Source organism: Mytilus trossulus, chromosome 8 (assembly GCF_036588685.1).
Source record: "Mytilus trossulus isolate FHL-02 chromosome 8, PNRI_Mtr1.1.1.hap1, whole genome shotgun sequence".
NCBI lineage: Eukaryota > Metazoa > Mollusca > Bivalvia > Mytilida > Mytilidae > Mytilus > Mytilus trossulus.
In genome coordinates this window covers 79,433,368-79,448,811 of record NC_086380.1, presented here as the reverse complement: position 1 = coordinate 79,448,811, position 15,444 = coordinate 79,433,368, and the positions used below count along the sequence as shown (strand labels likewise).

At 32.0% G+C, this 15,444-nt stretch overlaps 3 protein-coding genes across 3 annotated transcripts; all 3 read right to left on the bottom strand.

The window, feature by feature from the left end:
* Positions 1–2,906: 2,906 nt before the first annotated feature.
* On the bottom strand, positions 2,907–3,311 carry LOC134728064 (uncharacterized). Its single transcript, XM_063592461.1, has one exon. The coding sequence runs from the start codon at positions 3,309–3,311 to the stop codon at positions 2,907–2,909; it is 405 nt and encodes a 134-aa protein (XP_063448531.1).
* Positions 3,312–3,625: 314 nt separating this feature from the next.
* Positions 3,626–8,201, bottom strand: LOC134728061 (uncharacterized). The gene is made up of 5 exons (XM_063592460.1): positions 8,167–8,201; positions 7,223–7,414; positions 5,729–5,899; positions 4,934–5,018; positions 3,626–3,959 (listed from the first exon to the last, which is right to left on the bottom strand). The coding sequence occupies exons 1-5, from the start codon at positions 8,199–8,201 to the stop codon at positions 3,870–3,872; spliced, it is 573 nt and encodes a 190-aa protein (XP_063448530.1). The 3' UTR covers positions 3,626–3,869.
* Positions 8,202–10,702: 2,501 nt separating this feature from the next.
* LOC134728060 (uncharacterized) lies at positions 10,703–14,740 on the bottom strand. Its single transcript, XM_063592459.1, has 6 exons — positions 14,129–14,740; positions 13,263–13,437; positions 12,864–12,882; positions 12,621–12,687; positions 11,761–11,978; positions 10,703–10,792 (listed from the first exon to the last, which is right to left on the bottom strand). Exons 1-6 carry the CDS (start codon positions 14,580–14,582, stop codon positions 10,703–10,705), a joined length of 1,023 nt encoding a protein of 340 aa, XP_063448529.1. The 5' UTR covers positions 14,583–14,740.
* Positions 14,741–15,444: the final 704 nt, after the last annotated feature.

The window sequence follows — 15,444 nt, the reverse complement described above, 5'->3', positions numbered from 1 at the left end:
CACCCCCCCCCCCCAAACTTCCTATTGCCCCCAATCCAGACCCTCATATATCACGGTGACATTGTTAAATATATTTAACTGGTTTTGTCTTCAAAAAGAATATTGTATTTGTATACAAAATGTTAAACATATATGTAATAGACAATATATACCATGCCCTCTCAGCCGAAGTCGTAATATCATATTTCAATGAAAGAAAGTATTTGAAAGCTTGACTCCCTGTGCAATATGTTTTTAAACGGTGATCAGGCCAGTCTGATTGAAATTGTGCACAGATAAGACAGAAATTAACCATGAAAAAAATCTTCAAGAAAGTTAAATTAAATTCGACGAAGGTTTAAAAAAATAATTGATTTGTAACAAATTTTAACCCAAGATTGTAAACTGATGCAAAAAGAAATTCCTTTTATTTATAAAAGACAGAACTCATCATATATAATTTCTTCATTTTTCTCTCAATACTCGTTTGACCATAAACAGTTTTTGTTCAGCTACAGTAAAATTTTACGAAGGTTTGACATTTAAAGTTATTGGTATCTTCAAACTTTAACCACGTACCACGTAATGAACCTACAGGTACATGTACATACATTTATATTATTGACACCGCCGCCGAAATTTAGGACCGAAATGTCTCGCTTTCGACATAAATGTCAATAGCTCGACAAAAAATGCAAACCACATATCGAATCTAAGCACATAATGAATTCTTTAAAAAAAAAAAAAAAAAAAAAAAAAAGGAAAGTGAGTATATAGAATTCACTGTAGATTTAGACTTTGACAGAAAATGAACAAACATATAATATGATACTAATTTTCGTCACTTGTATTGCAATTACAAGCCATTGAAGAAAGACTTGGAAGATTGATTTACTGTTACCCAATTCTTTCGTTTTTTTAGATGAAAATATGTTTTTTACCCAATTCAAGTGTACGCCCGGGCGTTTTGACGTAAGCGTAGCTACGCGCATGTGAATCCATCGTCTCTATATCTGCCATGATAGAATAATTTGTCTTTATTTTGAAATGCAGAAATAATTTGATTCATTATTTCAAACATTAGTATGTCACAGATTTCCGGTGAAGGAATTGCACCAATTGCCGTACCTATTATTTGTTTGTAAGTTTTTTCTATCAAATTCAAATACATTGCTTTCTAAAATGATTCTTAATTTGAGATGATTCAACCAATTTACTTCTCTATGCAGTGAAAAGCACACGTGTATCTATAAACCGGCCAATTTCGATATGATTTATGTGAAAACACATTTCATTGGTCTAAAGTAAATTCACAAGTTATAAGCTTTCTTCTGATTGGTTACACTGGATATAGAATTTAGAATCTCGAATCTCGAAATAACGATATGAATCTCGAATTTCGAATTTCGAATTTCGAACATCGGATATTGAATCTCGAATTTCGAATATCGGATCTCGCATGGTCCTTCTGGGCTTTCGTAAATATTAGCATAATTTTGAGGTTTCCGTAATATGGGTATAGGGGTATATATGTTAAAAAAAATTAAAAATGATCCTAAATTGACAAAAGCATAGTTAAAAGTGAAAACTAAGACAAATATTAGTTCACCAGTTCCTTTTGCTTGTATTTTTTTTGTTCTGGATTTCAATTTTTGTCCGAATTAAAAAAGGGGGGTCTTAAATTCCGCACACAAAAGTGACTTTTTGGGGTCCAGTATTTGAAGACAAAATTAAAAAAAAAATGTGTCGTTTAATTTTTTTTTAAAACGAACCATTTGTTCTGCTATATTATTTTGTTAAATTTGTGAAATATTATAAACTTTTAACCACCAGATTTTTTTCAATTTTATTTTTTTATATTACCACCACCCTCAATAAATAAGAGCAATTTCCATTCTGATAGTATAATTGGGACATTGTTTTCTTGTCTTTTGACCTAGGGCTTAGATATTTTGAATGTTGATGTATCATCATGAGGTAGAGTGTCACATTTCATGATGACTTCATGTGACTTTGTACTTTGACCTCAAGGTCAAATAAATGTATGTTTTGATAGAATTAAAAAGACAAGGCCATATGCGTTTTTTTTTTCCTTTGACATAGGTCTTGCATCTTTTGTATGGGGATGTATAATAATAAGATGGAGTGTCCTGTATTGTGATGATCTTCATGTGACCTTATATTTGACCTCAAGGTCAATTTTACTTTTTAATATAAACACTTTACCATGCCTTGTTGTCTTTTGACCTTGGCCTTAGATCTTTGGTATGTAGATGAATCATCATCAGATAATGTGTGTTGCAACATGATGACCTTCATGTGTTCTCAATTTAACCATAAAGTCAACTTAATGCAGTTTTTTTGCATGAAAATGACCAACCCATAACTTTTGACCTTGTTCTTACATCTTTGGTATATCAAATGGGTTATCATGAAGTGGTGTGTTCCTTGCAATTTTGACCATCATGAGACTTTAAAGTTTGGATCTTATCTTTTTTAGTAGCTTCAGAGAAATAGTTTTTGGCATATCTATATGATAGGTATGTACAATATCCAACCACTGGTAATATGAATGTTTGACTTTGGCGGTCATTTTTTTCTGCAGACGAAAAATGGCAAATTCTTTATTATTCAGTGTCAATTGAACTGGGACAATAAATTATAATGCAGGGAATCAATTTTTCATATAACTTTGTTTTATGTACACCCTTATTGCATTCTTACCACCTTCTAAGTTTCATTAAATTCAGTTGTGCCATTTTTAAGAAGTTGAACTACCAAGAAAAGGACAGACAAACTGACAGACTGAAAAATCTTATTCCTGGCAAATTCATTGTGTTGGTAGAATAATAAAACAAGTATGAGGATAGACACAGTCAGGTTTTAAGAAAACGCAGACATATATTTATTTTTTGGCCAAACAAAATTCATTCCTCTGTCTGAAAGTAATCCTGAATGCATTTCACACTTTTCGGTGGTATCTTATGGTCCTGCAAGACAAATTTCAATCCATTTACATCTCGTACAGATGCCAGTTTGAGGTGTTTCAACGATATTCCATCTTTTGCTAGTTGCATGCAAACTGGCCTTGAAACAATTTTACTACTTAGTAAGCCAGAGTAGGAGTCCATACAATTGTGGTATGAAATGGCAAACACATCATCAGATTTCACTAGTAAAGCAAGTTTATTGTCATATAATGTTTTTAAGGAATCCACATCCTCTATTGCATTGTGGGCGAGGTAATTTTCTCCTACAAACTGTTGGACAAGAGTCTGCTGCTTATAATTTTCTACATCATGTTTGGGAATATACTTTCTAGCAACTTTCATTGTGTCAATAAAACCTTTCACTGTTTCAGCAAATGTCGAAAACAAATTATATTCTTTCAATTTGTTAACAATTACAGGAATGTCAAAGTTACAAATGTTATGACCTAATACTATTGGCTGATTCTGTTCCTTTAAAAATTGTATGAAATCCAGTTACGCTTTATGAATTGACACCGGTTCAACTATTTGTCTCGAACATACATTTTATTCGTCCCATGGCTGTAAGTAATACCAGTTATCTTACTGGCCTCAATCTGAATGTCCACTCTGGGAACAACATACCTATTAAAATTATTTGAATACGACTTAGCTGCTATTTGAATGATGTCGCTGTTCCTTCCCAAGCCGGTTGTTTCCAAATCAAAAAAAACTTTGCATTCAGTGCCATCAAGATTGAACGGAAGAGGAATTTCTGTGGTAAGCTCAGGGTCCTGTTGTTGATCAAACTCCATTTGAGATCCATAGGTTTTACCCTCTCTCACAAGATGTTTACGTTCGTTTGTATTACGGTTCCTTTTCTTTTGTATACGGTTGACTTTGTATTCCTTTGAATTTTTCTTATCTTTCCTTTTTTCCAGTTTTTTTATCTCTTACAGCCGAAATTGCCATTGTAAATTCCCCTGGAGAGAGGTTTGCTGCTTCATTGATCTAAAAAAAAATATTGCAACATAATTAAAATATAATACACATATCTGCTTTAAAATTTTAAAATCAAGAAAAAAAACAGTAATCTACATCTTGAACACAAATTTTGACCTATAATTGTAACTCTTCATTTATTGTGACTTGGATGGATAGTTGATGCATTAGCACACATACCACATCTTCTTATTCATAAAGATAATAATTTGAGAAGAAAGTCAAAGATAATTGAGTTACTTACTAGATAAACATAATTTGTGACTGAAAATTGTACAATTTATATCTGCAGGGCTAAAAAAACAATACTATTACAGTAATCTCCTTGTATATAAACATTGGATGCAATATTTAACATGGTTTCAAAAAGATAAAATTTATAAAGGGAGAATGTGTAAGATGTCATAAATATCTCCGCTGTAGCTTTGTAATTTTCCAAGTTAAAAAGGGACAGAACTATAGATTGATAAATTTTACACTGTCTGAGTGTTGTGATTCTTATATGTATCAGTTATATAGAATTCAAACTAATGTTGGAGTAAGGAAACAAAACAATTTGCAATTTTCAAAGTTATAAAGGGGCATTACTATAGACAATTAGGTGACTCACTTTCCCTGATTAGGCAAACTTCAGTTAAAACTTCAGTTAGAGTGAGGTAAGGAATGAGGATGAGAGAATGGTCAGACGAACAAAAGGTCATGGAGTGGACATACAGAGATTACTAGAAATTTTATTTTCATGAACTTAAGGTCAAGGTCTTAGTTACCAATCCTGAAACTTGAGACAAGTAATATACACATATACTTTAAATTCATTATATGCTACATCAAAAGATTAATAAAGTTATCTGAACAGGCTTTTCTGAGAAGATGAAGAAGAAGAAAGAAATAAAAAAGGAAGGAAAATGAAGAAAATGAAGAAATTGTATTCAAACACTATGTCATCATTCATTAAGAAAAAGATGTAAAAATTTCATAGTTACCTTGGATAAGTAGCCATATCCTTCATTTTTCTGAAGCACAGCTGCAGATAGCCTATTCTGAAGTGAGCATGATCCACCATAATGTCTAAAAAAGAGTATGAAGAACTATTTAAGTACATTAAAATATATCCCCCTCTTTATTAATTTGAACTTGATGTCAAAGGTGCAGGCAACAGTGACATACCAACTCACCAAATATGAAGACTCTTTGCAAAAGATTAATAGTTTCATATAAAGTTTTACTATAATAGTATTATCTCTCTTCATCGAAAACTAACAAACTGTAACCTGCCTGACAAGAAAATTAAGTTTTACATGTATTTTTTTTTATTGTTATCATGGTTATTGGCTTTCAACTAGTTGTCAGTAATTGCAATGTTACATATTTGTTTTTCATTTATTTTATTTTTGAAAATTAGTTTTGCCGTTAGTTTTCTTGTTTAAATTGTGTTGAATGTTGTATTTTGACATATGTATAATTGGTTTTCTGTTTACAAATTGTGACTTGGATAGAAGAGGTGTCTCATTGGCACTATTACCACATCTTCTTATATAAATTTGTGATTTGGGCCCTTTAATAGCTAGCTTTTTCATATGAGAATTTCTCATTGTTAAAGGCCTTACTGTAACCATAGTTGTTAATTTCTGAGTCATTTGGTCTATTGTATAGAGTTGTTTTATAAGTTCAGTAATCATACGACATATTTTTTTTTATACTTATATTCATTGTTGCTTAAGAACGGGAACTGAAATGCATTTAATTCAATACCAAATTATGAAATAAATATAAATTACCTTGATTTAGGTGCCTTTACAGATACAAGCTGGTTAAAGCTTTCATTTGACTGTGTATATCCAAGATCATTTAAAGAATTACTCCTACCAATCATTTTGGTCACTAAATTATTCAATTCAACCTTTAACCCTTCAGACTTGAGTGGTTTCCCATTTGGTAAACTTTTATACCTGAAATGAAGATGAATAAAATGAAAATAAAGTTTACATTTCAATGTTGAATTTGCACAAAATACTTATCCTGAAACTTTAGTGTTAGCATATATGCTCTATATTTCTGTAAATGGGTAGATCAAGAAATTTTAAAATAGTGTCAGGAGGTGTTAAGAAAAAGGGGAGGTCTTAGAAAAAAAAAGGGCGGAACATAATACAACTGTAATAATAAGCTTATATCATGCATATACATGTATGAGGAATCATACATAATTTTTCAAAAAATCAAATAAAAATCTCTGATTGGCAACCCAGTGCCAGGCAGATCCAAAGAAGGGTCCAGGGGTTGGAACCCCCCTTTTTGGGACAATCAATGCATTTAAATGGGGACATACAGTTGGAAGGCCCCCCCTTTTCAAAATGGCTGGATCAGCTCCTGCACCTACTGTTCTACATTATGTACATGTACATGTAATTGCTGCTTTAGAAACATATTATTAGTAAACAGCAAAACCATAGAGAAACGCTTTCTTCAGTTGGACTACCTACTCCAAATTTAATTATCTTTCTTAAAGCGACGATTTTGTCTACATAAAATGAAACAAATATGCATTGCTATGAAACAAAAGAAATTTGAGTACAAAATAAAATGACAACTCAAACTGTTTTGAAAGTAATAGGGTTGGTGATTTTACAATTCTTCTTATAAATACAGATGCAAATATAAATAATAAGAAAGACATGAACTTAATTAACAAATAAAAAGAAGTCTTTGAATGACTCTATTGGGACAGAAGGTGTTTGCTGTTTGTCAACAGAAAAAAACCAATAGCCATGTGTTAATCTACATTAGATAATAAGTGTATGTTTGCCGACTTTTTGAACTCAATATACTGTCATAAATTTAACAAGTTTGTGCTTTTGTAAATTTGTTTAATGCAGTTATGTTTTTGTACCTATGTGTTCCTCAAAATCTGAAAATTGTAATTTAATCAAAATAAAAAACAACGGGGCAGGCGGGGATGAAAATCTATCAATTAATTTTAATTGGCCTAACAAAGAACCCCTTTAATTCAAATTTTTATGAAATCAAACAAAGTTTAATTTTTGACCTGTTGGACCTCGATTTTTTGTAGACCATTCAATGTAGACCAATTTAAAAATCATGCCATAAATTTTTAGGATTGACATATGTATAATTGGTTTCTTTTTACAAATTGTGACTTGGATGGAAGAGGTGTCATTGGCACTCATACCACATCTTCATATATATATTATTTTTTGAGAAATAAGACAATACAGAAAATAATATGTTGTCAATACCAGTAAAGAAGATCTTACATAAATTTCTCTGGATTTTGATGATAGCTACACCAGTCAGCATCTTTACAATTTTCATGTGATCCAAAAATATGTGGTACAATTCTTTGCAGCCCCATCTTAATGTCATCTTCATTGTCACCTCCCTTAATGGCATACATAAAGCACCTCAATATATACTGTTTTGTTTCATCCTTTTGCAATTCTTTGTAACTGCAAAATAAGAAACATATAATGAATGCAAAAAAATTAAAAAATCTTTAGACTTTTATGGGCATGGATGAAATCTTCAATCATGGAATCATGCGTCTGCCTTTTAATTCTCAGAAAAAAAGGTCCTAGTTTCTTTTTTTTTAATGTCTGCTTTTCTATTCTAAACTTAATATAGCCTCACTGAAAACTGCTTGGTTCTTCCATAAGCCATGAAGATTATTCATATATGTATACTATTAATAGATCAGTATCGAGTTGAGATGACCAATAATAATATTGAGGATGGAAATGGGGAATGTGTCAAAGAGACAACAACCCGACTATAGGGCAGAAAATAATCTGTTTATCACTTTTTTACCTACATGTACATTGTATGATGACATTGTCAATTTCATTAGCAACGCCACATATACATTGTATGCCTCCTTAGTTTCTAGCCATAATTTTCCATCTCAAGCGAGTAGCATGATATGAGAAATCATCACAAAAAAAGATCAAAGGAAAAATGCACAAAATATCGATAATAATAGTTCTTTTAATTTTCAATGTAATGTTTGTGAATTCAGATAACACAACGATCTGTATATGTCTTTGAACAATACAAAATTGAAATTTCATTGTAATGGTTGTTTTGGAGTAAGTAGTCTTCACAGATCAATATAATTAAGATCTTTACGTAAGATTTGATTTAGTTAAGGATGGGCTTTAGCCTTGTCATAGATCTGTAACACTACAATTAATTTGTAAAATACCTCTTTGAAATATTATACAAGCTGGTTGATAACATATAAAATTGAGAATGGAAATGGGGAATGTGTCAAAGAGACAACAACCCGACCAAAATAAAAAAACACAACAGCAGAAGGTCACCAACAGGTCTTCAATGTAGCGAGAAATTCCCGCACCCGGAGGCGTCCTTCAGCTGGCCCCTAAACAAATATATACTAGTTCAGTGATAATGAACGCCATACTAATTTCCAAATTGTACACAAGAAACTAAAATTTAAATAATACAAGACTAACAAAGGCCAGAGGCTCCTGACTTGGGACAGGCGCAAAAATGCGGCGGGGTTAAACATGTTTGTGAGATCTCAACCCTCCCCCTATACCTCTAACCAGTGTAGAAAACTAAAAGCATAACAATACGCACATTAAAATTCAGTTTAAGAGAAGTCCGAGTCTGATGTCAGAAGATGTAACCAAAGAAAATAAACAAAATGACAATAATACATAAATAACAACAGACTACTAGCAGTTAACTGACATGCCAGCTCCAGACTTCAATTAAACTGACTGAAAGATTATGATTTCATCATATGAACATCAGGCACAATCCTTCCCGTAAGGGGTTTAGTATCATACCATCATAACATATATGAGAAGAACATAACCCGTGTCATGCCAACAACTGTTTTTAGAATAAATGTGTTTAGTTCCGACGCAAAGACCTTATCAGTGACTCAATATTAACGCCAAAATATGCAATCTTTAATGACTTGACAACAGTATCGTAATTATATCCCTTCTTAATAAGTCTATTCAAAGGTTTTGTAAGTTTATGAGGTGAATACTGACACCTTTGTGCTTTATAAAGAATATTTCCATAAAAAATTGAATGTGAAATACCTGAACGTATAAAAAGTCTGCATGTTGAGCTATATTTACGAATGATGTCTTTATACCGATGATAAAATTTAGTAAATGTTTTGACTAGTTTGTGATATCGAAAACCCTGGTGTAATAATTTTTCAGTAATACATAAATTTCTCTCGTTAAAATCTAAAACATTGTTACATACACGAGCGAATCGTACAAGTTGAGATATATAAACACCGTAAGATGGTGACAAGGGAACGTCACCATCTAAAAACGGATAATTAACGATAGGAAATGAAAAATCATCCCTTTTATCATAAATTTTAGTATTCAGCTTTCCGTTAGTGATATAGATATCAAGATCGAGGAAAGGGCAGTGGTCATTGTTAGTATTAGCTTTATTTAAAGTGAGTTCACCAGGATAAATTTCATTAATATACATACTGAAGTCGTCATTATTGAGAGCCAAAATATCATCCAAATATCTAAAAGTATTATTAAATTTGTTTATCAGATGTTGTTTTGATGGGTCTTTGCTTATTTTTGTCATAAATTGTAACTCGTAACAATACAAAAAGAGGTCCGCAATAAGTGGTGCACAGTTAGTCCCCATTGGAATTCCGATAATCTGACGATATACGGAATCCCCAAAGCGAAAAAAAATGTTATCTAGTAAAAATTCAAGGGCATATATAGTATCAAAGCATGTCCAATTAACATAGTTTTTTTGTTTATTGCTACTAAAAAATGACCTAAAAGAGTTTGAACATATATATTCACATTCTGATTTTTTGAATGCCCATTTAATTAGATGTGTGAATTTTTTCTTAATGAGAATGTGAGGCAATGTGGTATACAGGGTAGAAAAATCAAAACTTTGAACAGATTCAAAATCACCAATATAAGCATGCAATTTATCAAGTACTTCCAACGAGTTCTTGACACTCCAAAAGTAATTTATTCCACTATTTTCGAAGGCCTTATTTGAACAATTTATTATAAGGTTTTTAATTGTACCAAGTGTGCTGGTAAGAATAATAGACAATTTAGTAGTTGAACAATGGCTTGAAGACGAAATAAATCTATATTTGTAAGGGGTTTTGTGTAGCTTCGGAAGCCAATACATAGTTGGAACTTTCATTGTATTTGGCTCTGCTTAAAAGTTTATGTTTGTTACAGATTTCGTTTTCTGAAAATGGAGTCAGTTGGAATGTTGGTGAATTGGTGATTTCCTTTTTCAGAACCTCGATGTAGATTTCGTTTTCTGAAAATGGAGTCAGTTGGAATGTTGGTGAATTGGTGATTTCCTTTTTCAGAACCTCGATGTAGATTTCGTTTTCTGAAAATGGAGTCAGTTGGAATGTTGGTGAATTGGTGATTTCCTTTTTCAGAACCTCGATGTAGATTTCGTTTTCTGAAAATGGAGTCAGTTTGAATGTTGGTGAATTGGTGATTTCCTTTTTCAGAACCTCGATGTAGATTTCGTTTTCTGAAAATGGAGTCAGTTGGAATGTTGGTGAATTGGTGATTTCCTTTTTCAGAACCTCGATGTAGATTTCGTTTTCTGAAAATGGAGTCAGTTGGAATGTTGGTGAATTGGTGATTTCCTTTTTCAGAACCTCGATGTAGATTTCGTTTTCTGAAAATGGAGTCAGTTGGAATGTTGGTGAATTGGTGATTATGACCCCTTCTTCACATGGTTTTGGTCATCTTTTTTTTGGATATTTCCAAACTCCACTTCAAGTCTTGCTGTTGTTGATGCATCATTATCAGCATGTATGACTGAAATGACGATTGAATAATTACAAACTTACAAAAGGCAAAACAAGAGCGGTCAAGATATATACAACGGCAAGCATATTTTTTTAATTAGAAAATAGTGAAAGCTGTCATATTATGCCTTATTTAATTACATGTAGCTAATGTATTAATAAAGCAACTTAAATAAATATAAACTGTTTTTTTACATTACATTGGTCATGTCATATAATTTACCAAAAAATCAATTGATTCTAGCCTAGGTCATAAAAGTGTAAGAACAAAATCCAAGTTTCCTGTAAAAATTTGTTAGACAATATACATATAGTGTCTTGAAATATTAAATTTATTTGTATGAGGCTTAGAAACGGGGAAAATGTGAGGTTCTACCGAGCATTTTCCTGTTTCATGCCGAATACAAATAAATTTCATATTTCAAGACACTATACGTATATTGTTTTTATACTGAAATCTATAAAAAAAATTAAGAAAATTAAAAATATGTATCAAATATTGTTAAAAAGAAGTGTTTTGGAATTTCCCTCTTAGGGGTACCATTTTGGGGTATTTTCCTATGAGCATAGTCTAGGCTGTAAGACATTGAAATGATCAGAAATAAAAAAGGGAAAATAAACTTAATTAATAACATTTGATACGCATGGTATATAAATTAACAATTTGAAGATCTAACAAGTTTAAATACATAAAAGTTTGACCATTGTAACTTCACGTTGTCATGGTTTGAAGTGACGTTGTTGATGCAATACAGTAGTTCAGGTTAGTAGGCGGGGCTTATAGGTTAGTTGCGGTCATTGATGTATAAAGCTAACGTTTATACGTATAGCTTAATTTATCTGTATAGTAAAATAGCTGATTGCAGTATAAAAAATGATCACCTTTCAAATCTGAAAAGATTGATGAAATAAGAGTTATTTCCCTTTATATGATATTTTTAATGCAATTTTGGGAACTCTTTTGAATATGAAACATACCATTAATTTCACATTCACACGATCTTTTAATGTGTGGGCCATTGACACCGCCATGTCTGCCTCCATGGATTTACTAGACCCATGCCAATTCAGATGGCACTCATGCTCCGGAACTGTCTCTTTTTTGTTTTGATGGAACTCACAAATCTTACATGTCTTGCTTCTTAAATCAAATGACAGCACCTTTCCTGTCTCCTTTCCAATAAAAGTTGCATGGCCTGCCAGAATAAAAAGAAAAAGGTAAATATTGTAATGAATTGAATAGGGTGTGAGATAAAGGGTATTTTAATGAAATGCTAACAGAATGATGTCATGTTACAGATTAATATGACGAACAGATATTGATAATAAAGAGCCTGTAGTTCAGTGGTTGTTAGTTTATATCTGTCATATTTTCTTCATAAATTGTTTTGTTATTAATTATGCTGTTAGTTTTTTTCATTTGAATTGTTTGGTATTTTTCATGTTGGATATAACTTTTTCTCATTGTTGAAGGTTTTATAGTTCATTTTTTGTAGCTACAATTGTCTACTTTAAGTGTGAGCTCTGGTGGACAGTTGAGTCACTAACAATCATGTACAATGTAACACAACTAACTTCTATAATGTTTACAAAATGATGGCAAAAGCTCACCTATTTGCTATAACTGATCCAGGTAAGTTAAAGAGATCTACCCTAGCCTAGGGATTGAATAAATATAAGTATGGGAAGATATTTCTTTAACTACAGCTTCTCATATATATTTAAATAGTCAGTGAAATTAATGCTTTGTCCAATTAAGTTAATTATATGAATAATTGATTCAACATACAGTAAGAAATCATGAATGATAGACATTATATCATATAATTATGTTTTACCTGTATTACTATTATAATTCCAACCAGATCCTCTCTTTTGCCAGCCACCATCAAAACTTGCTTCAATCTAGAAAAGATTGCATTTCTTATAAAAAAAAAGTCCCAGCAAGTTTATTATAAATTGACCTTAAACATTTACATGTACCTTAACCTTTAGGATACCTAGTTTTGAAGTAAGCTGCAAATACATTATTCTGATCACAAAAAACATATTTTGGGTGCATATGTTTGCAAGAAACAAACATTTGCAGTGTCTGCACACCTAATACACAATTAGAAATTATTGTTTTTGTGGTCCTTAAAAAAATTTGCTGGTCCTCACTATTAAATAAAAAAAAAATGTGCTGTCCTGTGCAATTTTAGGTGGTGAAAAGTCTTGATCTGTACATGCATGTGCATGTATAGTTGTTTATTCTGTTTATGAAATAATAAAAAAATCAGCTTTTAACTTTAAAAACATGTTTGATGTCATTATACATTTGTAAGGATCTAGGACTTTTTTATGTGTACTCCATGAAGTTACACAATATAAGGATAATTTTTTTTTTTGAGAAAAAGGGGGGGGGTAAAAAGGACTGAGTTTTCTATAAAGAGGCATATAGTCTGGATATTCCACTTTGTATGCATACATTTAATACTTACATTGCCATTTGTGCTGAGTGACTTTTCCTCTCTTTGTGCCATATTGTTACATTTCTAATTTGTCCACTTAATTCTTTCTCTTTTTTCCTTAATGTGCTCTCTGTAATGGATGGCAGGTTACATTCCGCCAGAAAGTTCTGCAGATGAGTTGGGCCCATCCCTGCATGTATCATTCCTTTAATAGAATATGAGTTATATCAAAAATTGAGAAAGAAAATTGATTGCTAAATAATGGAAAATATACACACCTGTATTTCTAAGATTAAGAAAAAGTTTTGTTATTATCTTTTGTTATAAACTTTAGTAAAGATGGTATTTTTTTCTTTTAAAATTGTAAAATTCTGTAAAATTTCCTAAACTGAAGATTAATTTACAGGACACAAGTTGTCAGTCCTGTGCTAATGTCTCTGACTTGGCTTACAAAATATCATCTAAGAATATTAACATGATATGATGATGTACATGTACATGAAGTTGTACATTTAATGGCGAAGCCCTAAAAAAAATTGCAAGCAATAAATGCACAGTTTAAGTTAGACACATTAATCAGTAGTAATTGACCCCAAGGACTCTTTTTAGTTTTTAAATAAAAAATCATGAATGCATCAAAATATAATTATGTCAAATAAACAATGCAACATGTTAAATGTAAACCAGCCACAGATTCAAGGGGGGGGGGGGGGTTGGATACCCCCTTTTTTTTGACAGTCAATGCATTTAAATGGACGAATGGGAACATGTAGTTGGAACACCACTTTGTCTTTGGTTAGGAACCCCCCTTTTTAAAATGGTTGGAGCCGTAAATATTTAATAGCATCATACAGACTAGTAGTATTATAATTTACAAGCATGTGATATAATCATACCCATGGAAGCTTTTGTGTTGATGTCATAACTTCCAGATGGTCCTCTCTTCCCAAAATGCACATCAGTAACAGTATGACACAGTTTACAATCTACCATCAGTAGACCACCTAGCCCAAACAATCGTTCTCCAACAATATCTGACAGGTGAAGTGGACACTTGCAAGTACAGCAATACATCCCTTCCGCCAGAATATTCCACTCTACAATTCTTCTCCCAATTGCCCAAGATTTTGGTACATCAGACGTGTTATCCCCTTCCAATTCAGCCTCGGCCCCAACATCAAGATACTCGCAAACGTAATTGCCATGATCATTACGCAAGCCGACTTGCGGAGAATCTTCCAATTTCCTGCCATCATTTAACCATTTAAAGTAATCTGAACGACTCGATTTCTTATCGGCAGATTTAGATCTCGTAAATTTACCAAACGTATTACGTTTACGCTGTTCCATTATGACAGTGATGTATCGTCTGCTTCATAACAACAGGTAAACAACTATTCCATGTCAATAAAACGCTTGTAATATGAGGCGTATTTTAAAACACTTAATTGACGTTAGTTAACTTAGAATTTCAGTAGAAGTTATCTTTTCTTAGGTGTATGGTACCCCCTTAAAAATGATCAACTAATAAAAAAAATCTTATATTCCATTGAACAACATCCACGTACCTCACCGTGTTGAAAAAATAATATTTTTTTCCGCGATAGAAATGTCATAACGAATGGACATAAAAAAAGGAACAACATAGCACCCCCTTCTTTTCGATAAACTAAGTTGGTACAATAAATTACTTACACAGTGCCTAGTATTTTTCATACACCGTTTTCGGACGGTAACAATTCATTTGTGTCTGATATCATGCAGTTGCAGTAATAATTTTATTGTGTATGGTTAATAATTTCTTAGATTCATATCTAGATAAATTAATAGTGAGTTTTATTTCACATTCTAAATGTGCCGTAAGGCGTATTAAAACCTGAACGCATGAGAAAGGAATATCACATTTTAGTGTGATCGGTAAAACCGGATGCTAAATTTTGCAAATCTTTATAAAACATAATATTTTATTGACGGTATATAAGTCAGATAATGCATATTTTTCATTGATATTCTAAAAAATCCACAGTATTTTATATTTTATTCAGGTCTCAGATAGGGTATGGACCAGTGTCATTCCCGGCTTTAAATTTATATCCACTGAGCCAAAGGCGACGGGGACATACATCTTAAGCCGACCTTGTCACAGTATGTATCCTTTCTGATACCTTAATTACAAACATATTACGATTTACCTCTGTCTTAATGTTATTCC